Below are 27,016 nucleotides of genomic sequence, written 5' to 3'. Positions count from 1 at the left end.
ATAATTGTCTCTGTACAGGGTTTTGATATTTTCCCTCCATCTTCATTGCCCATTATTTAAAATGTATTTATTTACTTACAATGATTTTTATGTTGAGTTTTAACCCATTTTAGCCCACCGGCAACTATGGTTGCCACAGTGTATGGTTGTCATTTTTCTTTTGTAAGTATTTTTCTAGATGTTTTCCATGTTTTATGTCTCAATGACATGCAAGAAAACATCCAAATAAAGGATTTCGAGAACAAAAAAAAGGTATTAACTTCCATCCTGTGACATGAGGCTGTCAACTTCCAACCCCTACTTCCAGGAAGCAGGCAAACCCTTCCAAAGAAAAGTAATCTTCATGTTGATATTAAGAATTTTTTGTTGACATACGAGCGGCAACTATAGTTGCCGGTGGGCAAATGACTTGTAAGTACATATATCATGGGGAAATGGGGTATACTGTGTTTAATGGGTTAATAAATCAAGGTTATTGGTCTTGTTTAGTGCTTTTTGCTTTCAGAATATTTTATATTGTTATATATTGTTATTTGTTAATTCATTTATTTATTTTTTATTTATTTAGTTTTAGTTTGTTTGTTATATGTGACCCTTGACTACAAAACCAGTCATAAGGGTCGATTTTATTAAATTAAGATTTATACATCATCTGAAAGCTGAATATATATAAGATTTCCATTGATGTATGGTTTGTTATGATAGGACAATTGGCTGAGATACAGCTATTTGAAAATCTGGAATCTGAAGTTGCAAAAAAATTAAAATATTGAGAAAATCACCTTAAATTTGACCAAATGAGGTCCTTAACAATGTATATCCACTCACAAAGAGAATTTGTTATATATTTATGGTAGAAAATTTACAAAATATCCTCATGGAACATGATCTTTACTTAATATCCTAATGATTTTTGGCATTGAAGAAAAAAAAATCAATAATTTTGACCCAAACATTGTATTGTTGGCTATAGCTACAAATATACCCGTGTGAATTATGACTGGGTTTGTGGTTCAGGGTCACATATAGATGTATTTTTGTACAATTAATTAAATTAATGTACAATGTAATTTAACATTTTGATTCACAATGCTCTGTTGGAGCAACTTAATGGCTGCACTTTGTTCTGCACTTTGTTCCACCACTTTAAAACAAACGGATTTGTTTTGTTTTCATATTCAAGAGATAAGCTATACAACCTTCTTGTGTTCGCATCAAATGTTCTTCAAGTTTTATTGATCTGTTGATCTGTTGAAAGCAGCTAATTTGAGTTAGATGCATAAATGTTATCCTTCTATTCAAATTTTACATTGAGAGGTGCATACAACAAATTTGCCCACCGGCAACTATAGTTGCCGCACATTCAAACACGTTTTTTAAGAAAAAAACAAAACAAAAAAAAAAAAACCTGGGGAAAATAAATGCAGAACATGTTCACATACACCAGGACTATATGCATGAAACCATTCAGAAAAATTTGGGCACAAATGGGTTAACTACTGCAACTTTTGCTTGTTGGCGCCACCTAGTGGTTTTGTGGAATATTCATCATCACGCAGATTATGCGTCTTTACCAAAAAACATTGTTATGGGTTATAATTTCCCAAAAAGGGGTTTTATAGCATGATATCATAGCAGAATGTTTCATGATTCCGTAGGATTCCATTTTTAAGTTCATATGATGTCATAAGAAAAGCTCTATTATATGTGGTGATTCAAATAACCCGGTATTAAACCTTATGAACAGGACAAGCTCAACTTTTTAATATTTAAAGAGCCATGTATGCAAATCAAACGAAAAGTGTACTAAACTTAAGGTGCTGCAAAGAATCAAAAGAACCTTTATTTTTAAAAGTGTACCATTTTCCCAAGACAAGCCATATATATCACAGTACCTGTCAAAATATTTCACAATATTACTGGTTTTACTGTATTTTTGATTACATAAATGCAGCCTTGGTGAGCATAAGAGACTTCTTTCAAAAACATAAAAAAAATGGTAATGTTTTCAAACTGTTGACAGGTACTGTATATATTCATTACTGGTCGTAATGCTCTGTGATGTAACAAATAATAAATGCATAATCAAATCACTAATTTGCATGTTTAAATCATTACAAGAACAGAGAAAAACTGTAAATAGGCATTTTGGAAAAGTCATTTCCAAGGAATAATTACTACAAAAGGCTACAATGGCTCTATCAAACTATACAATTTTTTTTTTCCCTTTGTTCTTTACCAGTTGTTTCTAACCTGAATTAATTGAAGCCTTACATTATATTATTCTCTATATTTTAATGACTTCACTTTATTGTACTCTATTGTAAAAGTTGTACTTCACTGCTGACAGCTCAGCTCATTAAGCAATAGACTAACATTGTGTAATTATACTAACCACTAGCAGTCAGCTTACATATACAATCATGCCAATGCCAATTATTGCACAGTTCCTGCAGGTTAATAATTAGTTTGGATTGTTATAATACATTAACATTAAAAATAATAATAATAAAATTTAACAAAATTAAAGTTTGCAGGTTTAGCTATAAGCAGTACAATTATTAAGATGAAGACAAATTTCAACAAACATAACTAAATATTATTTACAGCCCAGCTAAATTAGAGTACCAAAACATAGATTTTTAACAGGACATAACAAACATGCTTAAATATATTATCTCAATTAATAATAAGAAAAATATTTTCTTACATAGAAATATTGCACAAATAAAATAAGAGGATATAATGTGTTCATATGACTCTATGAGTCTTTTCATATTCTTTTTGGTATTCTTCTTACTGACCCCAAACCTTTGAAAGACATAATAATAATAAAAATAATTACAAATTAAAGTATGCATCAGCAATGATTAATAATATTTATAATAATGATTATATATGTGTTTTAATCATTACTGATGCATTCTTATATTCATTTCATACATGTACACTTTTTATTCTGCTATTATTATATTACATTTATTATAATTACTTTAATATTTAGCATTACAAATATTTAACCAAACAAAAGCTACTTATAACAAGTCCTATTCATGAATCAGTGTGACAAGTCATCAGTCAGCCCACTGTAAAATAAAAGTATTAAGAAAGCAAGATTACTAAATTACTAACAGAAACTCATTTCTTGCTTATTGTTGTATTGCTTACAGTGTTGTATTGCTTTAAAGAGGCAAAATATAATATTGTGAATCTGAAGTCTGTAGTAAAACAGCTTTTGATTACATACGAAGCAAGAGAGGAAACTGATCCACATTAGGCCCTGCGATTTCATAAAAATGTTTATTTCAAGATGATGTCTCAAACCTTGTTGCCCTTTCACATCGTATAAACCCCATACATTTTAATGTCAGAATCTGTCCACAAACACACCAGCTCTGCCATCCATCCTAAACTGAACACACAAGTGTGACAACATCATCAATAGGTGCCTCTCTTTGAGGGCAGTATCTGATCTGTCACCAAAGAATACATTGCCATTATGCCCCAAGTTCCTCTATGTACAGATAGTTATGATCCTGTGAAAACTAAAGAGAGATAAAGAGCTGTTGGATAAAAAATCGTTGCTTTTTTTTTAAAAGATGTTGACAGGTAATGAAGGAAAGGGAAACATACAAAGAGAGGATGACAAAGTGCTCATAGTCACAAAAAACACCGATTAAAAATTCTCTGAGACAGAGACATAATAGCTTGCAAATTTAGCACAGCTTATCGCATCTTAAAAGATTGAATGCATTTTTTTTTTTCAATGATCATACAATATGTCATACCACCATTTTCCATCCTTGGGGGGGAAAAGAGAGAACATTTTCTGAACTTACAGAACTTTATCATCATGATCTATTTTGGGTTTATGATTTATTTACATTATATAAATACATGAAAATAATGCCAATTTAAAATGCATCACTGCAGAAGCACTGCATTAATAATGTGTTTAGAATACAAAGGTTTTATAAAGGTGTTTTAAGCAATCAATATAATGAGAGATCACATTCGGAGCAAATCCTTGAGCGAAACATCAAGGAAAACTGGACTGAAATGGCCATACAATGTTCTTAAAATGGCAGACAATATATGTGGCTGTCATTTGGGGTCTAATTCAATAGTCCTCTTGTGTTATTCTCACATTCTTGGCCAATGTCTTCATCACTGTTTGTGACCGTCTCCTTTGAGCTGGAATTACTAGGACCGGTTTTATTTTTCTCCTTTTTTACACCCGGTTTGGGATTTGTTGACTCTGAAACAGGAGCTTTTAAGACAAAAACATTTTTACTTTACATGATGCCTTAAACACTTCATCCTTAATAATTTGACTGATATTGATTCATAGTAAAGAGAAACTATTTCAAGCATTTATCAAGTATTTTTGGGTTGCATTGATTATCATCTATTGCATTACTATGAATTATATGAGAATTATATGCATTTCACTTCAATCTGGACAAGGAAAAGCATTTTGATTTACGTGTTGAAAGCGTTTTGATTTACCCTCTAGATTAAAATGATGGCCACCATCTGCTTCACTGCTTCCAACAGCATCATTGTCTTCCTCGCTGAGTTCCACTATTCGCTGTCTTGCACTCTCAAAAACAGACTTCAAAACAATGGAGTCTTCAAAAATCTGAGATATAGAGAGACATTTAACAATCTTTATACAATTCACCTGCTATATTCACTGATACTAACAGCTTTTTGCCTAGCAAAAATATTCAGACCCATTTATCACACCCAGTAACTACTAAAGTAATTGACCCTTCGCCGGGAGTTTGATTGACAGGCGATCTAACCAATCATAATGCAGAATCCGCCATTTTGTCCGACAAATCAGTCAGGGGAGTTAGTAGATTAATGTTGGTGGACTTGAACTTGAAAATATGTGTACTGATGTCTTTCTGTGGTTGAAATGTGGTTCATTCATGTTTATTTGATGATATAAAGTGAAAGTAACTATAGGAGGCGGGTCTTTGCAAACGGTCAATTGTTTTAATTTTTAATGCAAATATAAACATAATGGTTTTTACATTAGGCAGAATTCTAAAAAACTGTTATGTAATGTATTTACATAAATGTTTAATTTTAAACGTTTACATATAAATCATACAATTTGTGAATTTAAACATAAAACGTTCAAAAGAGGTCATAGATACAGTAAATAAAACATACTGTATGTGTAAACTTGTGCAACATAAAAGAAAAAAAATGCAAATACCAATGTGGAAATTGGTTCAGGGTATGAATATTATTGCACAGAAAATGCAAAAGATTTTGAAATGTTTTACAAAGTATTTTTAAAGGATGAATGACCCAATAAAATGTTCTTAAGGCACACCTGAGATCCTTCCAGATTAAACGTCTGAGCGTTGTGACACATCTGCATGATATCCTTTTCCAGGTCCGCAATGCACCTGTATTTGTGATTACGCACTCTCTCCTGCATAAGCAAAGCCAGGATAAATTCAAAGGAATTAGTGTAAGAGAGCAGAAGTCAGAAACAAAGAAAAAGTTCCATTAACCGTCACACATAAATTTCCTGCTTTATCATTTCTATGCAAACACCAATGGAACTTTAAAAGTAATGACATATTTTCTTTTTTTTTTGATCGAACCTGTAAAAATTCCGCCTCCTGCATATCACTCTAAAACCCAATCAGCAAAAACACACAACCTGTGTGACGAGCAAAATCAATGTGTTTCTTGAGCTGAAAGGGATGTCAGTGTGGAGATAAGAATGGAAAAAAGTGGTCTGGTGGAAAAGGGAGTGATGGAAGCGGAGGGTGAGATTTGTGTAATTGGGAACAAACTAAGTTCACCCTGATCCTCCTGAAGTCGACTGGCTTGCGGATGAGCTCGTAATACTCTGGCACCTCTTTTCTTGAAGGCAGCTGGACGAAACCTTTACTGATCTGTCGGCCCAACCTGTAGAACAGTGATGTATTCAATAAAAAGAGCTGTTACTCATTTTATTGTGCTGACTTGAAGTACATACGCACTGACCTGATTTAAAGAATAAAGGGAAACAGTATGAACTCAAAACATTGTTGAAGTTCTTTGTAAATCATTCTGTTTTAGTGTCATGATTTATGTCATGAAACAAAACCACAATCAACAACAACTGATTAAGCGTGCGTGTTTAAGTACTGACGTGTCCTTGTAGTTGATGACCATGTCTACGATGGTGTTCATCTGTTTTGTGAGCTTGGGGGGGTTGGGGGGCAGCTTCTCGGCAGGAGGGCGACCCCGTCTCTTTTTTACTTTTTCCACCACCTCCTGACCAGTCTCAGAGCCCTGGTTGCCTTGTTGATCGCTTTTTCGTTTCTTCAAGTTGCTTTCCTCCTCCATAACCTCAGACACTCCGTTTTGGATAGCCTGAGACTGAGGACAAGACATGATCCGTGGGAACACTGATGAGCACTACTGGATGTGACAGAAATAGGGATTTGGACATCAACTGGAACTGAAAAGTAGCCTCACTGTGCACATTCTAAGATCAAAAATAAAATGATACGTTCAACTAAGAACAGTCATTGTTCTCTTCAGTAACTTGCTTAATGTTAGCCAGTGGTTTTGTTCATATGGTTAACTTTATAAGTATGAACTAGTAGTAAATCATCTTTAAGCATTTCATAATCTAGGTTAGCCTACTGTTAGCTTACTGTTATTACGGTGTAATGTATAAATTACCTAACCAAAATTAATAAATTCTATAAAGCGGCCATTCAATTATCATACCTGAACAAATGTTAACAAATTGAACTTTACTGTAAAGAGCTACAGTTTGCAAAATGCATAGTGCATGTGAATTTGCATTCATTACTGTAATATTCTTAAAGAATTAGTTCACTTTAAAAATGTAAATTACCCCAAGCTTTACTCAGTCTCAAGCCATCCTAGGTGTATATGACTTTCTTCTTTCTGATGAACACAATTGTAGTTATATATATCTCCTTACGCATCCGAGCTTTATAACGGTAGTGAGCGATACCAATAAGTATGAGGCTCAAGAAAGTGCATCCATCCATCGTAAATGTTCTCCACACGGCTCCGGGGAGTTAATAAAGGCCTTCTGAGGTGAAAGGATGCATTTGTGTTATAAATTTATAAAGTAAAATATCTAGCTTCCGCCAGACCGCCATCTGGATTCAACTTAGGAAGAAAGTGTAACGCCTCTCGCATTTCAAAACTCTTGTTACGCCCTACGCCTTCCGTATTGAAAAACGTAACTGATGTGACGTCAGTTGAATACAGAAGGAGGAAACTGATTTTACTTTATAACTTACTTTACTTTATAGCTCGGATGTGTCTGGATATTTATTCATATAACTCAGATTGTGTTCATCAGAAAGAAGAAAGTCATATACACATGGCTTGATGGTGAATAAAGCTTGGGGTAATTTTAATTTTGGGGGTAATTTTAAAAAGGGATTAATAATCATCGCAGAAGTAATTCAGTGTTTTGTTAGTTTTGTGCCATCATCAGCATTTTCTATGCCATGGATTGCCACAGATAACACTCAGTTGAAAGACTTTGTGGCAATTCATGCACTATGAAAAAGGTCAAGGTACGCACATCCAAACTGTCTCGGCCAGGTGCAAGATAAAAAAAAAAAGTAAAAAATCAAATAATACAAAAAATATCTGCACACAGTTATTCTCCCTTTATTCAGAAAAATTTAAAAGTGGCAATGTTTCGGTCAAAGACCTTGTGTGTGGCTGACGAAGGTCTTTGACCGAAACAAAAATTTTCTAAATAAAGGGAGAGTAACAGTGTGCAGTTTTTTTTTTAATTCATGCACTATGAACATGTATAAGTTTGCAGCATTTACTAGCCATGTTGTTGTTTTTTTTGCAGTGCATACCACAGAAGAACATATTTTGTTTGGTAGAGAACTTTTACTGAACTTTTCAGAACATGTTAATCTAAAGAACCTTTTGTGCACTGAAAAGGTTCAATTCAAGCTTCTTCATAGAACCACAAATGCCAAAAAAGAATCTTTATTTTTTTTAAGAGTGAATAACAGTAAAACCAAAATAGTTATAATTAAATAACCAACCAGTTTAATGACTTTTCTGGCCTTTAATCCGACTATTTCCAGGTCTAAATTGGCACATATCATCATTATCTAGGCTACACGTCTCACCAGGCGAGATATGCCTTCAATCTTCAGTCGCCTCTAACACGAACAGATGCTTTCACTTCCATTTAATATTTGATAAAGAATCACTTAGCAATATCACGAGCTCTGTATGAAATCACACAGGGGCTGCTGGGGAGGCAAGAGATGCTGGTACACTGATCTTCACTCCCATTGTGAATAAAAAGATTGAGGTTTACGACGATGCTGATCTCCGGCCAACATAAAGGAACAGTGGCGTACGGTTCACCTTACACAGCGTTCACGTGTTCCGGTACACACGAGACGAGAAACCGCCGCTCATGAACATGCACACGCCTCACGTGTGACAATAAGCAAATGCAAATCCACTGTGTGTGTGTGTGTGTGTGCGCGCGCGCGCGCTGCCGAGTCTGTGTTTTACACAAAGGCAATTAAAGTGCAGTGATACTCCTGCCGCAGCCACTGCTGGCACAGAGAGCATATGAGAGGGATGAAAATATGAATTCTGAGTATGACGCTATGCAGGCAGCGCCAGCCATTGATGTCTAAATCAAATACACACACAGACACACACACGCACACAGAACGCTCTCAAATACTTAAATGCAAACACTTCAGACAAAACGAGACGCAATGTACTGAGGTGAGAGAACAGCCCCTCACAGACGCGAGCGTTTCATGCAAACATTCTCATCACGGGCATAAGAGAAACGTGAAAGCGCGAGCGCGCAGTGAAACACACGGAATGCATTTATTCACACGTACCCCAGGGGACCATGTGGAAGGAAGGAGGCCTAATAATCAACAGCATAATAATGGAATGCATACCCACACACACACACACACACACACGCTTGCATGCACAGGCGCACAACTGAACCGCTGCACACAAAACATAAAAAAAGCACATTCAGAAAAGTCTATATTTGGTGCAACATGCAAAAACTCTTGTTACGCTACACAAGTCTGTTCCCCATAACCTCTAGAAAGGAAAAAAGAGGCGTCAGGACGTTCACAACCGATTTGTCTGGGCAATGTTTTCCTTCGGCAGACACAGATCACACCTACACACACACACACATACACACTCCCTCTCTCACTTTCTGTCTGTGCCCATGTGCTGAAGCCTGGTGTGATTGCGTGCTCTATGCGCTGGAGAGAGAGCAAGTGAGTGAGAGAGAGAGAGAGAGAGAGAGAGAGAGAGAGAGAGAGAGAGAGAGAGAGAGGGTGAGAGAGTGAGTGAGTGAGAGAGAGAAAGGAAGAGGGCGATTTACCTGACTGTGGTCTCCAGGCTGGCTCCAGTCTGGAGGAGAGAGAATTAGCAAACCAGCATTGCAGCGCGCAGCCAGTCTCTTCATCAGCTGATCACTCAAAACGCACAGCCCAAAAGGGGGGCGAAAAGCGCCCAGCTTTTCATACACAAATCAATTGCCGTTAGGATGTTGAGAGAGAGGGAGAGAGAGAGAGAGTGAGTGAGAGAGAAAGACAGAGCAGAGAGAAAGAGAGAGAGAAAGGAATAACTGCGAGAAACCTTTCTGCTAGTTTGTCCCCGTGGAAAGGCCTGCAGCTCGCTTTTCTCTCTCTCTCCCCCTCCCCCTCTCTCTCTCTCTCCTTTTCTCTCTCACTCACTGCATGTTTTAATATCGACTGTCGCAATCTGGTTTCTTTTCCTTTTTTCCTTTTCCCCTCTCCCTCTCTTTTATGCTCTCGTTCAGTCTTTTTTAAACGCCCCTCTGTTAAAAGAACCAGGCTCCATATTTGTGTCTATGCAGATGGTTTTTTGCAAGCCTTCCTGACATCTTGAGAGGATTCCAGGGTAGTTAATGTTGTGTTGCGCACACTCTCAAACACACACACACGCACACACATGAATCGGCTAATGGCATGTTTGTATCTGCGTCTGGTAGCTTTTACAACATAAAAGAGCATAGAGATTCTGGTGAAATCATTCGGGGCTATAAATATTACCAGATAGGCCAAAACATAACAGTTTCTGTCTGCTTCTCATTGAGAACTGAGGCCAATAACTTATAAAGTAGCTTCACATGTAGCTCAAAGACGTTCAATCATTTTTATGTGTATTATTGTAGGGGGTTGACAGTGTCCTTTATTACTTCGATTCTTGGTTAAATATGATCGGACCTGAGAGATGTTTGTTTACATTGAAATCGGGTTTGAAAATGTGCTGTAACCAGATATTATGCATTTTAATTCACTCAAATCTGTTTATCACGAACTAAAGAAATAATAAACAGTAGATAATTGAGATAGACAAAACAGACATTGAGATAAAGCTGAAAAACTTGCATCAGGGTCACATACAGCAATAAAAATAACTGACCACGACGTGTTTCGCATACTTCTATATAACATCAAAGAAACTTATTACAGGAAGAGGTTATGACACCGAGTAAAATGTCATGTGCTATCTTTAGCAATTTGTAAACTGATCTTAAATTTCTCATGAAAGTTCAGTTTAATAAATTGCCAACAATGTTTTACATTGCCATCTGTCATCAGAAACCCTGTGACGAGTCATAATTCTGCTTTTAATAATTCTCCTTGATTTTCATGAATGAAATATGCCTGTCTGTTTAAAATAAGACGCAGTTTTAAGATACGACATTGTTCATGTACTGTATATTTGCCATGGCAACAGCTTCATTATAGAAGCCATTGTTTAATTTATCAGGTCATCTTATCAAATGTAATCAAATATCTGACGAGCCTCTGAGAAGTATGTAAATGTTGCTTGACCACGGAAGAGCAGATTATTAGTGTGTTATGGTATGATTACATGCTGTCATAATTTTACATTTCATATGCATGTTTTGCTATCAGGTCGACAAGGGCATTTTGGTAAAACATCTCAGGCGGTTACTATGGCAACACCACGTTTTACTGGCTGCAGACCGCACTGAGCTGTAATGCTATAGCATTTTATCACAAAACACAGACACACACTTTGTCGTACAGACACACTGTGCTGAACACTCTCAAACACAATGAGCCACTGAGCTACATAAAGATGAGCTATTAAAATGAACTAAAATAAGAGATATACATGCATGCATCTACCGTATATGTATTCTGCACGCATTCCGACTCAAAAACATACATGCAATGGCATGTTACACAAAAGCTGCGTAAATCTTCTAACCTAACCTCAATTAATGCAGCCTTCTATATTCATTCTCACCACAAGATATTGTTTGTGTAATTTTATGGGCTGTCTTTTATCTGACAGCCGTCTATTTCCCTTTCAGTACAGCTGAACTGATTCTACATAACAAGTATTGAATGTCAGCTGTTGTCCTTTTTACATGTTATTCTCTCCTTATTCTTAAAGAAAAGTGCCCTTCATTTTGTGAAGAATCTCTTTTATCATGTTAACAATTGCAAACATGATTGTCTAACCTGAAAATGGGCGCAGATTGATTGTCATTGAATGCATTGAATGCATTATTATCACAGGATTTCATTTGAAATATTAGTTCACTGAATAAAATGAATAAAAAAACTGTCCTCAGTTACTCACCCTCATGTGGTTCCAAACCCGTAAGACTTGTTTTCTTCTTCTGTGGAACACAAAATAATTAGTTTTGAAGAATGTACTGGAAAATGCAGTTACAATGAATGAGGGATTGATCTTTCAAGGTTTGTGGACACATTAATGTTTCTGGATTTGTGAAGTAAAAGTTAGTTTTAGTTCTGAGGTAAAAAAAGATCAAATTAGACTCTTAAATCCCCCAGATTTGGCACAGAAGGTGCCAAGTGGCATGTTACTAGTGTTATTATTTTTTAAAATTTGATACTTATTGTAATTAGTGGGGTTATCATTTAATATTCAGATGAATTAGATGTACACTTCAGACATATTTGCTTTCTTTAAAAAGTAATGAAGTCAAATCATTCAATTTGAGTTCACAATGTTTCTATTATGACATATCTTTAATTATATGGGCAATTAAATATGTAAATATCCAGATGCCTGTACATAAGTCATAGAATAATTTTACCTTTCAGATAAATCTTTTTTCCTGGGATTGTGCTTTGTCTGTCATCGGTTATTCAATTAACTAAATTGTCAAAATACAATTTTAAATAGAACAGTTGAATTAGTATTTTGCATTAAATGCACTTTTAAGATACATTCTGTAAAAGTTTATCCAGCGGGGACTTCTTGCCCCAGGTAGGGGGCCAATTTACCCCATAGCGGCCATCTTACCCCTCTTTAATATTTGACATTTTGTGCTCTAACAACTAAATTAGCAAATTTATTTCCTATAATAACACATTGGCTGATGCATTATAATCCAGTACATGCTAAAGTTATATCTAAATATGTTACAGTTTCCACATTGTTCTTAAGGGGGGCATCTTCCCCCGTGTTACCCTATATGAACGAAAAAGTTGGCCAGTGGTTCATTACATAATGACAAGATATGATGCCTAATGTTTTGTATTTTTTGTAACTGAAAAGAAAAAAAAACTAGCAAGATGCAACGCAATGGCAAAAGACATCCATCTGACAAATGTACATAATATATTTTTTGATTATATGGTGTATTGTCCAGCCCCATGGTTTGTAAGCAACCTCTCCAAAGATTTGAGGTATGCGGGGTTAAAAAGAGCAGATCAGTCAAATGGCATATGCTCACATCCAGACCAGTTTCTGTAAATGCCCCACTGAAAGCATTCCAAGCAACTATATCAGTGTCTGGTCAGGGAATTGCTCCCCTGTGAGCAGACAGCAGCAGAGGCTGGTAAAATTAGCTCATCACTGGCTGTGGTAAGAAGGCCAGTTGTGTTTTCAAAAGCTGCATTTTCTGTTCTTCGATATAAAAAAATAATTATACAGGCAAAGATCAACATCTATCTGACTTCAAGGGCAAAAACAGCTTAATACACAAACTAAATAATGTTATTATGAAATTCCACAGTTGTAGAAAGGTTAGCAGTAGAGCACTGCGGTTAAGTTAGTTTTATATTTGACATTTGTTTGACATTAACAATAATGCCCATTATATTCTCTGTTTCTATCACATGCAAGTGAAACCAACTTGGAAATGCATGAATAAGTTTTCTTTGCACAGCATAAAGAGGAATTTTAAGATTTTTAGATCAATTTTATTAGCCCTATATAGGGTTGCAAAATTCCGGGAATTTTCAAAGCTGGAAACTTTCCATGGGAATTAACGGGACTATATGGGAATTAATGGGAATATATGGGAATTAACGGGAATATACGGGAATTAATGGGAATAAACAGAGAATTCGCAAAATTCCTGGTTAGCCTATGACAGGGTACTTAAATGTAGTTGAAAAGAACATCTTGCAGCATAATTTTGGTTAAAAAAACCATATTTAATATAATTTTAGTTGAATTTTTTCCCTGAGATTCACACAGCACACTACTTACTGCAGGGCCATTGAGGCCACGCCCCCTGCATGCACTGTGCATTCTCCCAGTCCATAGCATGCACATTTGATTAAAAATACAGAAACTGTAATATTGTCAAACATAACTGCAATTTAAAATAATGGTTTTCTATTTTGATATACATAAAAATATAATTTATTTCTTTGATGCAAAGCTACAATTTCAGCATTATTTCTCCAGTCTTCAGTGATCCTTCAGAAATCTTTATGATATGATGATCTGATCCTTTGTTATCAATGTTGGAAACATTGGTGCTGCTTAATTCTTTTATAACCTGTGATACTTTTTTTTGGATTCTTTGAATAAAAATTTAAAGAACAGCATTTATTTAAAATAAAAATCTATTGTAACAATATACATTACCGTTCAAAATTTGGGGGACAGTATTTTTTTTTTTCTTTTTTTGAAAGGATTTAATACTTTTATTCAGCAAGGATGTGGGAAATGGTTAAATAAAAGTGATATTAAAGTGATATTGTAAGAAAAGATTTATATTTTGAATAAATTCCATTCTTTTTAACTTTTTATTAATAAGTGAATCCTGAAAATAGTATTACAGGCTCCAAAAAATATTCAGCAGCACAACTGTTTCCAACAATGATAATAACGGAGTATCAAATCAGCATATTAGAATGATTTCTCAAGGATCATGTGACATTGAAATAAATAACACACAATTGTTGCAATAAAAATATATTTATTTTACATATTTACTGAATTAGAATTAATTGAATGCGAGAAATAAATAACTTATCTTATGACCAAACAAAATGTTTATATTTGTTTTTATATGATACTTTTTATGTAAATATTATACATTTATATCAATTTCCTAAAATTTCCAATTAATTCCCATAAATTCCCGTAAATTCCCATAAATTCCTGTTAAGTTTCCAAATTGGAATATTTCCAAAATTCCCCAGGTTAAGTTCCCGTGGAAAGTTTCCGGAAATTTACCGGAAACTTTCCACCCCTTTGCAACCCTAGCCCTATAAATCCTTTAAAATTCTAACCCTTTCTCATTATGAAATCATACCAAATGTGAAATGTTGCTAAAATATCTCTTTCTTGACACAAAGCTCTGCTTGTGTAATTTACATTCTATTTCTTTTTAAAATAAATATAGTAGTGAAAATGTATATGATATTCTATTTACATTAAACTCAATGATTGTTTGACCTAGAGACATAAAACGAACTGTAAAACACTTCAAATATTGTTCTTCACATAGCACAAGACTTATTTTTGGGAGTATTCTGAGTATTTTACAGATGGTTTCATGTCTTTAGGTCAAATGGTCATTGAGTTAGTTGGAATTAGAATATTATAGCCTATACATTTACAGTACTATGTTTATTTGGAAAGAAATAGAATGTAAATTCCACAAACAGAGCTTTGTGTCATGAAAGAGATATTTTTTAGCAACACTTCACATTTGGTATGATGTCAAATGTGTTTAAAACATAAATGATGTTTAAAATTTTGCTTTGAGCTGTGCAAAGAAAACATATTCATGCATTTCCAAGTTGGTTTCGCTTAAGTAGGCTATGTGATAGGAACAGAATATAATGGGGATTTTCAAGAATGTCAAATATAAAACTAACTGTATGGGATAGAAAACATAATTTAAAAAGTACCAAAAATATTATACCGCTGCACGACTCTTCAATATCTTTGCACTTAAATATTACTTTATTCATGTGACAATGTTTACATGGTAATATCATGGTATTTCTGGGGAAAGATTCACAGACAGGACTTAGATTAAGCCAGGATTAGGCCATAGTTTAATAAGGAAATGTATTAGCTTATATATAGCTTTATATATATATATATATATATATATATAGAAACGTGCAATAGAAAAATAATAGTGTGCATCTTGAGACAAAACAATGTCAGTGACATATTTTAAGATATGTCAGTGCAAGTTGCTTTCAGTTAAAACAGCTCAAACATACATTTTAGTCTGGGACTAGACTTAACCCTTGTCTGAAACCGGTGGCTATAGTGTTTTCGTGTAAGCTAATGATTTGATACTCTTTTGGTCGGTATGTTTTTACCTGCTGTCGTTCACCGCATATGCTGATGTTGAATTTGATAAAGACCTTCTTCACTGATACAAACAATAGATTTGTTTTTAATTAATTGTAGGAAAATATCCACTTCATCCAGCGCTCTTATTGTTCTGTTATTGTTAAAGCATCTGGTTAACCGTCTCACTGAGTGAGAAACATCAATTCAGTCCGTGATTGAGCTGTCCGAATGATTTGACTGAATCGCGAACCGATTCAGGTCTTCAACTAGCTTGTCCGATTCACTGGAAAAAAACATTCACTAATGATTGCTAAAGCATTGGGTTCGTTTACCCATAGATCTTTCCAATTGTACTATATTATGAATAGTAATAACAATAACAATATATTTTTTTTAAATTTGCTCCTTGGAGTCCCTTTCTACTCATCACCTGCAGTCCAGCTTTTCACCATTAGATGGCATCATAACTGATCTAAAAAGAAAAAGTAATGTAATTTTTGCAATAAACACAAGGTGGTGTTGTAAGCACATATTTATTTACGTATATATGAACATGACATTTATATTTCATTCATTTTTATAAAGAGTTGCTAAAATCTAGATTTTAGATTTTGAAATGCATAGAATAAGTGGAATATTACAAGAAATTAAATAAAAAAAGTAAAAGAAAATGTATACAGTATCATAAAATGCATATATATTACATAAAATGAATACATAAAACTGTTTTGACATGCAGTTTCCTATTATAGTAGAACATTTGAATTTAAAATATAGATCTTTGTTAGTAAAGTGGATAACTGGTATTTTTATATTTGAGAAATATAACAGCCAACAGTGAGTGCACTGCATTTTTAGAACTACTGCTCTCTTTAATAATCCACCTATTTGAAAAGAGAATGTGTCATATTCATCTCAGTCATATGATTGAACAGGTTGTTCAGAGGGGATGTCTGAATAGATGAAAAGAGCATGGGAAAATGTCATATTAATCAGAAAAGCTTTTGCGTGACGCAGGAGGAGTCTTGCTTCGAGGGGATCCCTGTGGATGAGCATGAAAACAGTTGTGCTGCTAATTTGAGTAACTGGTAGATAAGTAAATCAATTGAAATGCGATGAGAGAGTACAGGCGTATATAAGAAAGAGTCATACCCTAGGTTGGCCCTTTGAGTAGTTGACATGGGCATAGAGGAGCATAGCAATGTCTTTGTGTCCGGCCTCCAGAGCTATAGACAAAGCGGTGCTCTCATCCTACCAGCACACACACATACACAAAACATACCAAACAAAAGCACAGATACAAATGTCATGGACACATTTAACCAAGAACACAAATTTAAGTCACAAATGAGAATAATAAATATGACATCTTTTCTCTCAGATAGCCATGTGGTTACTCACATTGTCAGTCAGTGTGGCATCACAGCCTGGCTGGGCCAGTAAGAGTTTGACAATGTCAGCATGGCCGTGTTCACCGGCACACATCAGAGCGGATGACCCCTCGTCGTCCTGGATGTTGACCTCTGCCCCCGCAGCCAATAGAGCCCGGACCATATCTATACGCCCATGACTGACTGCTAGCATGAGAGCGGTCTGACCAGCCTGTGAAGAAAACAGTCCAGTAAACACAAACGTTTTCTCAGTTTAAATACTCATATAAACATAGCTCAATATTCAGACAAAAACAAAGAGATAAATACCTGGCTGGCCTTGGCATTAACATCGCCTCTGCTGAAGAGTTCTTGCACAACCATCATGTCTTCCTTTGTTTCCACAGCTGCCAGGGAGGCAAGCATTATGGGAGTATAGCCAGCCTTATTCTGATAATCAATATTACACACTCCTGCATCAGAAGGAATCAAGACCAAATGAACTGTCCATCTATGTCAAAACATTAAAGGATCCACAATTTGAACCCTTTTTTTAACAATCAAGTGTCTCTCTACAGTTTATTTAAACAGTGCTCTAGAAACAGAAGCATTTAACACTCAAGTCTGGGAAATCCTGTCTAAAGATTTATATTAAACAAATCACAATGATTCAAAGGGTCAGCACGAGTTTTAAATGTTTTTCAAAGAAGTCTCTTATTCTTACCAAGACTACATTAATTTGTTTAAACATACAGTATAAACCATAATTTTCTGAAATATTATTACAATTTAAAATAACCTATAGCTGAAAATTATACATTTTCACATCAGCCTTCAGAAGTCATTCTAATATGCTGGTTTGCTGCTCAAGAAAAGATTTTTGTGGAATCCAATTTTTTTTCAGAATTCTTTGATTATTAGAAAGTGCAAAAGAACAGTATTTTTTATTTAGAAATATTTTGTAACATCTTTACTGTCACTTTTGATTAATTTAATGCATCCCTGCTGTACTCATTTCTTAAAGAAAATAAATAAATACTGACCACAAACTTTTGAATGATAGAGTAGTGGTTTAGTTTTGTGGAAATATTCAATGAAGATCCTGCAAGCATATTAGTAATACAGCTAAATAAGGTAGTAACACAAACGTTGAATCTGGTGTGCTACTTCACATTGGATTAATCTAGGATAATATGTTAATCCACCTTATTTTTAACGTAAGAGTGGGCACATAGTGAATCAGAAATCTTGCATATTCACAGAAAATAGCTTACTTTCTCATTGCAAAATAAGGTGGTTTCGAGGTACCTGCGGCAAGTAGAATCTTTACTACACTGAAATTAGAGTGAGACACACTGTAGTGAAGGGCTGTGTTGCCATTTTGGTCAGCCATGTTGGCCACATAGCACAGCACGTCTGGCGAGACATGGCGGCAGGCGAAGAGGAATTCCTCCACAATCTGTGGACATGCCCTCTTCTGACTGGACAAACAGAACCACTCCTGCTGCACTGTGCCCAGACAGGAGCGCTTTTGCAAAGACAAACAGATAAAATACAGAAAAATCAAATCAAAAAGTCGGGTAGAGTATCAGTGTAAACTACATGGACACTTTTTAGACATACTATGCCAAGAACAAAATTAAATCAGGCATCACAAGCAGGCTTAAATTACTTTTAACACACAGACAAAATACGGCAACACTATAATTTTAAACTTCCAAAATCCCACAGAGTACCGAACAATTTGATCTATATGCCAGTGGGTAGTTATGGGATGAGGAGAAGACTGAGTAAACTTAGAATACATCAACAAGTTTTTCAGACTGTGAAATGCATCTCCACAATACATCATAAATTAAGTTTGGTTTGCCCTTCTTTTGCTTTCCTGAGTTATATATTTCTGAACCTTGAGAATTCATTCCCACGTGTTTCTTAAACATTTTCACTAAAGCTAGATCCATCTGAGATGGTTCAACTTTTCCTGAACATGTTGTTGTTGTGTGCGACAAAGCAACAGAAAAAATTAGGAGCCACTAAGAATGTAGGTCAAATGACTAATTACTAAGCAAAAGCCATAGAAACAAGCCTACTAAACAATAGTGATTCAATGTCTTGCAATCCATCTCTGTAAATATTACAGAGACTCCTCCTTAGCCTCTACTAACAGCAGAGAATAGAAAAATACATGGAAAAGATAAAAGAACTGACATTAAAAGACAAATCTCAGTTCCTAACTCACCAGTTCTCTGTTGGATATGACCTTGCTGCCATTGAGGTGTACCTCCAGAGTTTGGCAGGCAGAAAGCATCTTCTCACTAAATGTATACCTATACAGTAGAAAACAGATGTACCATGATAAATTTGGCTGAACAGTTTCATCTTGCACTGATAAAACAAAACTTGTTATGAGCATGAACCTTTCGTTTCTTTTAGGAATCTTCACTTTATCTTTGGTACAGCCCTCTTTCTCTCTCTTTCCCCTTTTTTTCTTCTCTTCATTCTCAGAATCACCACCCTCAGACAAGAGCTCCACAATACTTCTTTGTGTACTTTATATGCACAGAAAAGATGTACAATTAAATGCATAGCACTATATATTATTCAAATAAGAAAAAGGCATACAATACACAACAGCTCTCGCGCAACGAAACAATGCAACACGGAGCTGAATTTATTAGTTATTTAATAAATACTTTTTTTACCCAAGCGATGCAGTCTTAGGGTTCATACTATCCGTGGTGCTTTTCCTTTTCATGATAGACCTGAGACAGCGGTCATCACTGGGTGAGCCTGAAGGAAATGACAACATATTTCTAATTAAACTAATAGGATGTGACACAATATAAAACAATTTTTACATTTACAATTCACATTTTAGTTGGTACAAGTGAGGCTTGTGGATCAAAACAAATCTGCATACAGTTGATGTTCATCTCCCTTCGTTTGAACACATATTAATAAAAGAAGTTCCATGGAAGTGATTCATATTTGTGGGTCCTTGACGTGAAGAAGCTTGAAAACATTTGATGTCCCTGGTTTGCAATGACATCACCTAAGCATGCACACACTTCTTATTACACCACAAACACCTGCTAAAGGCTCTTTTTATTCTTTAATAAGGGCTCGTGATACACAAGCACTCCTGCCTTTCAGAAACCATGCACATTGCAGGCTTCCAGTGTGGATGGTATTCATTTCTGCCACATACCAAAGGACATAAGAGCATTCCACAAGCCAACAGCAGCCCAAATATTCTAAGTGTAGGGCTTATTCAGCCAAAAGACAAACCAGAGAGAGCTATTTTCACCACCCGTTCAAATTCCACAGTAGAAAGATCGCTGTGAAAAAAAGGCTCCTCTTTTCTGCTTATATTTGTATCTTACATGCACTTCTTTGCCGGGTGGAGTCATTTCGACCAGGATGCAATACTTTTGCTTGCTAACTTGAGTTACCTTTAACACATGTACAGTAAATACATACCATGAAGAGCAGCGGACATCTGCAATTCCATTTGATTCTTCTGTTTAACCATTGTAGTCTCATTTGACGTCTGGCTTTGTGCACTGACTGGAAATTAGAAAGAAAAAGAAAGCAAGAAATTAGATAAAGCATCTAAATTTGGCCAAAATGCTTTTAAAGCAGAACTAAGCAAGATTCACGAAGCTCCCCCTACAGTTTCCTTCAGTGAATGACACTGTCATAAATACTCCAAGCGCAGCTCTGGACTACAACGACTACAACACTCGCCAGCGAAGTAGTTTTGCAAATACAGTACAAGAACGAGGAGGTGGGTAATTTGCAAATACAGTACACTCGATGGAGGTGGGTAATTTTCGAAATTGTCTTATTAAGTCATAATATATACATTGTTTTTGAATTACCGTAAAGCATTTTGTCACTCTCGCGTGAACGTGAACGTGAGGCGAGATTGTTTCAGGTCGATGCAGCTCAAGTTGCAAGTGCTGTTTTCTGGCATAGACGTGCCAGAGGGGGTTAGTGCTCGCCTCAAACACACCACTACAAGTCAATTAACCATCGTAAGGACTTAGAAAACTATTTATGAAGGTAAAAAAAGTTACTTAGTTCTGCTTTAAATAGGCAGATACACAAATTTACACATCCTTACCTCCAACTTGTTCATCTAAGTGACTGTGGGACTGGAGTATGACCTCATGTTTTGACCCAGGGTGACTGTCGGTTAACAGGTCCTGTTGTTCTTTAAGTAATTTCTGCATGCGATCTATGTAATGATCAAGTCCAGGCTCAGTCTGCACAAACATCTGGCCCTCCGTGTCGCGTATCCTCCCATCTCCCACTTCTACGCCGATGCTACGTGTCTTGACCGGATCTGGTAGACGGGATGGACCACATGCAATGTTTCGTGTATGGAGACCGATGAGAATATTCTCATTGATATTTGCCATTCCGATGCCAACATCTCGTGTCCCCAATTTAGGGACAGCAGAGGTGCTTGTGTCTCTAGCTAAGCATGTAGTGGTCCCAACAGAGTGCATCTGAACAGTAGCCTTTCGGTCGCAAACCTTTCCATCCCCAACTGCCAGAGATCGGGTGATCGTGTGTGCTGTGTTGGTATGTCTTTCCCTGGTGAGCGTGTGCTTTGTGTTGGTGCTGGCCTCAGAGATACAGGCCTGAAAAGTGCTGGTGCTACGCGAGACGGTGGAAAAGGCTGTGTTGGTACGCTGCGACAAAGTCTGTGGGCTTGCCATTACACCAAAGTCAACGCTTCGCACTGGGTCGGTGACGGTTCCTTGGGAAATTAGCGATTTGACAGTTCCGACATCCGTGTCGACCGTGCAGTCACCACAGCCCACCGTTTGGTGGGAAATGTTTTTCTTGTTCTCCATTGTCTCCAAAGTAATTGTGGCAGCGTCACACATGCAAATTGTTGTCCCAACACCTTGATTTCTTGTGTCTGCAAGCTTGCTTCCAACACACTGATCCTTTCGCTCTACTCTTTGGCGCACTTCCCACTCTTCCATAGGTGTATCTGGGCCAGATGAAACAACCCTCACCTCGGGTTTGCAGGAGACTCCAACAGCAATGGAAATCCGCTCTAGTCCTCCCCCAACAGCAGAATGCACAAGGTTGGTGTGGTTTCCAACCCCAAGAGTGCGAGTTTGCGACCCGGTCTGGGTTGCGGCGCAGATCACCTGTGGCTGTGCGGAGGAACTCTTGTCAGCATGGTTTCTCGCTTCTGCTTCCCGCAGTTCACTCCTCAGCCTGCCCATTTCTGCCTTAAGCATTGCTTCTTCAAGCTCGGCCTCCAGTATCTGAACCTGATCACTTAAATGTTGGATGGTTTGCTGTTGCAACTCGGTTTCTGCCTCCTTGTTGGATACAACCCCGAGCATAGACTCGGTGACACTGATGGCCACTGACTGAGTCTCAGGTTTTGCACCAACAGCAACATCCTTACAAAAATGTTGATGAAAGTCAACAACTTCATTGATGCTCCTGTCATCTCCAACTGCAACCGACTTTCGATCCCTCATCTTGAAGGCAGAGGATTCAAGACGTGCATCTTGGATCTTCTTTTCAAGTAGTTGCATTTCAACACTGAGCTGTTGGAATTCCGTCAGACCAGAGATGACACTGTGCTCCCAAACCTCCATCGCTGGTTTGCTGCTAAATTCTTGTAAATCTTTGTCAGTGCTAGAGCCTGATTTTTGATCTTCATCTTGTCTCTTGACCAAGGCGGTCAGTTGTCTCTTTTCTTCCTGCAAAACAGAAATCTTCACCTGTAGGACAGGAATGGCCTTCACTTGCTCTTCCAGGTCCTTTAACCTTCGTAAAGCAGCTGCCATCTGATCTCTGACCATCTGCAGGTGGAGTGGGCTCACACCACTCACTGGAGATGCTCGGCCAGAGCTTGAAGGACTGATTTTAAGGGTGTTCCCCAATAACAAAGAACCTTGTTGGGGCTGGTCTAGGACTGTCATCTTGGCACCTTGATTTAGGGCATTCCAGCTCGTATACGGAGATAGGGTACCTCTAGATCCAAGGCCACCAAAACTGGCCAGTCTGCGGCGTGGCTGTGGTTCTGGAGGTCCTTGCTGCGATGAGCCTTTCTCATGTTCCAAACGTTTGCATGTTTCTATCAAAGTTTTGTCCACTAAAGGATTTGGTTTGGTTAGGGTAGGATGTGTGGCTGGAGCAGGTGTCTCATCTACATACCTCTGAGAGGTGACTAGGTCTTGAAGGACCGGAGGTCTTGGACTAGAGGATTTAGGTTTGGAATGGGGAAGTGGGGGTCTTCTTCTGTTGACAGAAGAAGAGGAAGAGGATGAAGAGGGAGAAGTTTTCTTGGCTTCATCACTGCTCACTGAGGACAAAGACTCTGAAGAAGTCCACTGTGTGGGGTTTACGATGCGTTGCGACTCGGAGGCAGTGCTTGCGGCTCCGGGCCGCTTGTTAAAATGCAGCCGTCGAATGGTGTCACTTCGCTCAATATCGTCCACGTATTTAACAAAATCTAAGTCGAGCTGGTACCCATACGGTGTATCGATGCTGAATGGGCTACTCTGAAGAGTGTCTGCAGTGATTTCACTCCAGTCTGTTTAAACAAAGATGACAAAATTACTTTGGCAAAGGAATTTGGAAGAGAATTCATATTCAAAGTTCAAATTTTTAAAGTGAATGTGTCTACATCTCTACTTTTAAAGTTTTACAAAAAACCAAAAAAAAAAAAAAAAAAAAAAAAAAAAAAACTTTAAATTAAAAATGCACTTCCAAGCCAAGAACATGAAAATGTATGACTATGGACTGTTTATAACTGACATGCCTGAAAAAAAACACTTTAAAAATCACAGAATGAAACTGAGACTTGCAGAAAGAAAAAGATGTAAAACATTTCAAAATTCATAATAAAATAGTACAAACATACAATTAACATTCACAGTATCGCAGGCACATTTCAAGTGGTGACTTTCTCAGCTTTCAAAATGTATCTGATTTCCATACAAATATGCATTCTTTACTAAAACGCTCAGCGGCAAATGTCTTTCCAAATAAAATATGGCTAAAGAGGACATAGTATTAATTTTCTTACCTGCTAATTACAATTTTCACATAAATAAAAGGTTGTAGACACAGAAAAAAAGTTCTAGTAAAGTTCATCTGTTCTCTTTCTCCTCTCGGTCCTTGTCTTACTCTTTCTGCTCTCCTCCTCCAGGCCTTCAGTCTCTTATTTTGTGTTTCTCTCCTCCCACTGCTTTTTTTATTCCCTTTCTCTTTCATCAACTCAAGCATTCAAAAACTTTTCTATTGAAAAGTTCAAATAAAAAAAAAAAAAAACATGCCTTTATATTGAAAAAAAAACCTTCCAAAATATAAATAAAGTTTTTCTCTTGCATTCAGAAACAGAAAGCATGGAAGTCAAAACCATTTTTATTATAATTTAAGGAAAGTTGCTGATTCTTACCTTGTTGATTCAGGTGGAAGTGTGTTTTCTGAGTCATGGCAGATTTTTATTGATGATACCACCAATAAAATTTCTCTTTCTCAGCAGTGGAAACACTAGAAAAACAAGAACAGACAATAGCATGTTAAACATATCAACTAAGACATACAGTATGTGTTGTTGTTGCGAATAATCTTTTCTTGTTCAAAAACAAACTGGTACAGATAGGGTTGTCTGTCCAAATTACGAATTGGTATTCTATGTAAAAATTTAAAATTCATTCCATTTGAATCAAATAAACAAACAAACTAAAGCTAAAACAGCACAGATGTAGAATGAAGGTTTTGTGTCTGGTTATTAGTGGTTAACAGATAAAAGTAAGGGGTGAAATCTTTCAATCATGGATCTCAGATCATTTTTCTTTTCATATACTGCCTCCTGCTGGAGATATAAAAAGTAAGCCTTCAATACAACACCTGAAAACAGAGAGGCTGATAAGCTACAGACATTTATTGTAAAAACATAAAGGGATTTGAATGTTTTGAATGAATCATTCATGACTAGATTGGACTGATCCAGTTCTTCTTCTATTTAACACATGAAGCAATGAATATGACATCAGTTGACTGACTTGGAATACAGTATAGTATACATACAGTGTTTTATAATACTGCTAAAGTGCATTTATGGTGGTTTTGAATTTTTTGCAGTCTTCTTTCATTGTAATTTCATGGAAAACATTACATTACCTAAAATGTATCCTTTTGTGTTACATGGAAAAAATAAAGTCAAAGGGTATGGAATGACACGAGGGTGCGAAACTCATGACATGTTCTTTTTTTAAATAGTTTTTACCATTTGCTGCAGCTGCAAGCAGGAGTTATAGCTCAGTCACACACAAACAAGCAAAAACATGCCATATAATGTAACTTCCTTCTGATTAAAGAAAGAAATGAAGAGGGAGAGAAACCCTGCAACCCAGGAGAAGCTTGCACTGTCACTGCAGACAGATATCCGAAACATGAGACCTGCATTGTGTCAGCTGAATTGCTTGGCAGTGAGAGGACACGGACACATTGACACAACACGCACAAATGGACACACACTGATCCATGAACACACACATATCTGATATTATATGAAGGCTTAGGGCATAAATGACTGATGAAAAAGAGAACTACAAACAGATAAATAATTTTTTGGCACATATTTAGAATTTTTTTTTTTTTTTTTTAATGCAGAATAACAAATATGCCATGAAATAACTACTAACTGATGAATAATATGTGCATCTAATATACATATAATTCTTACAAAACATACTTTACAGACTATGAAAACACAAAAACTATAAATAAACTTGAATACTAGATGTAATAATAAATGTCCATGTTGTTGAATTCATTAGCACACTAGCAGAAGAACTAAAATGTTCTCTTTGTTCCATATGTTGGATCCTTAAACACAAACAAGGGCTGTTTTGTTGTAATGCAGTGAAAGAGGGTAAAGCAATCTGGTTAGGTTTACTGGATATTCCATTCTTAAGATTTACATAGTTTTAAGGGGGGAAATATGTATGTGTGCATTAATGGACATAATCTGCTCCTGGTACAGCCCAGTATATCTTCGCCTCACTGGATTACACACTGCCTGGAGACTAGCTGTACCAGAGAGCCCAGATCCTCAACTAATACCACAGCCATTTTACATTCTTGTAAACATAACTTAAATAAAGAGTGCAATAACTAATAAAGTGTATTTTGGTAGCACTAAATACTCCACCTTATCTTGTTTTAAATGTTTGAAAACATTTCTCTTAAACATTATAGATAATTATAAATATTATTCATAATTACACTGGCTACATGTTATGTCTGCAGCACAATATTCCGTCCAAAGAGACAACAAATGCAGTGAATAATTTTCAATAAGAGATCATATCTACATTAGTGCAGGTGAGTCTGTTGTTTACATACCAGAGCGAAGCGCAACTTCAGAGATGAACAGGAACTCGCTCTGCGTTCTTCTACATCTGAACACTTTAGTTTATCTTGAAACGGTGCTCCCGTAAAGAATGCTTAGCGTAAAGAGCGAGTCCTGGAGCAACTTTACCATGCTGTTCTTCTGTATATGCGTATGGAGGAGTTGCTGCTTACGCCATGACGCACTACGGCAGGTGTGCAGCGGAGGTCTATCAGTGCGGGATAGCGTACTACTTGTACTATTTCTGCCATATAAAGAAAAAGTAATAGTATGTAGTATGCATGTAAGCTATTCCAACTAGTTCCCACTTGACTTAACTTACTACTTAACTGTACTTAGTAGAAAAGGAAGCGTGTATGTAAGTAGATGGTGGGAAAATAAAATATTGAAAACAAGTTAGGCTATACTAAACATGCGCTAAAATAACTACATACATGGTTATGTGCCATTTATTGTATTTAAAATAGCATTTTTAAAATAGCAAAATAGCATTTTTAGACTTTTATTTGCTGGTCATTTTCTATTATTGAAATTTAGCCCAATACTGTAATAGCAGATCCTATACAAAAATTAAGAAGTTGGAAATCAGAAAAGGTTCAGTATCAGTTAACGCCGATAAAGACACAGC

At 36.4% G+C, this 27,016-nt stretch overlaps 2 protein-coding genes across 4 annotated transcripts; both read right to left on the bottom strand.

Annotated features, from left to right (window-relative positions):
• Positions 1–3,468: 3,468 nt before the first annotated feature.
• LOC137034916 (probable global transcription activator SNF2L2) lies at positions 3,469–9,565 on the bottom strand. The gene is made up of 6 exons (XM_067408155.1): positions 9,410–9,565; positions 6,164–6,393; positions 5,832–5,937; positions 5,351–5,452; positions 4,510–4,642; positions 3,469–4,270 (listed from the first exon to the last, which is right to left on the bottom strand). The coding sequence occupies exons 1-6, from the start codon at positions 9,491–9,493 to the stop codon at positions 4,116–4,118; spliced, it is 810 nt and encodes a 269-aa protein (XP_067264256.1). The 5' UTR covers positions 9,494–9,565; the 3' UTR covers positions 3,469–4,115.
• Positions 9,566–16,400: 6,835 nt separating this feature from the next.
• On the bottom strand, positions 16,401–26,519 carry kank1b (KN motif and ankyrin repeat domains 1b). 3 transcript variants are annotated; one of them, XM_067407140.1, is made up of 12 exons: positions 26,382–26,519; positions 24,427–24,521; positions 21,112–23,559; positions 20,466–20,552; positions 19,688–19,775; positions 19,403–19,534; positions 19,225–19,312; positions 18,294–18,513; positions 17,316–17,458; positions 17,017–17,217; positions 16,768–16,866; positions 16,401–16,657 (listed from the first exon to the last, which is right to left on the bottom strand). In XM_067407140.1, exons 2-12 carry the CDS (start codon positions 24,461–24,463, stop codon positions 16,604–16,606), a joined length of 3,597 nt encoding a protein of 1,198 aa, XP_067263241.1. In that variant the 5' UTR covers positions 24,464–24,521; positions 26,382–26,519; the 3' UTR covers positions 16,401–16,603. The 3 variants fall into 3 exon arrangements, 2 of the variants coding, with proteins under 2 accessions (XP_067263241.1, XP_067263242.1); XR_010896923.1 differs by lacking the exons at positions 16,401–16,657; positions 16,768–16,866 and adding an exon at positions 18,029–18,087 and having other exon boundaries at positions 17,085–17,217; XM_067407141.1 differs by lacking the exons at positions 16,401–16,657; positions 16,768–16,866; positions 17,017–17,217; positions 17,316–17,458 and adding an exon at positions 17,961–18,087.
• Between the last annotated feature and the right edge of the window lie 497 nt (positions 26,520–27,016).

The sequence above is a fragment of the Chanodichthys erythropterus genome, chromosome 13 (assembly GCF_024489055.1).
Source record: "Chanodichthys erythropterus isolate Z2021 chromosome 13, ASM2448905v1, whole genome shotgun sequence".
Taxonomy (NCBI): domain Eukaryota; kingdom Metazoa; phylum Chordata; class Actinopteri; order Cypriniformes; family Xenocyprididae; genus Chanodichthys; species Chanodichthys erythropterus.
The sequence above is the reverse complement of the archived record's forward strand: the minus strand, read 5'-3'. Positions and strand labels throughout refer to the sequence as shown.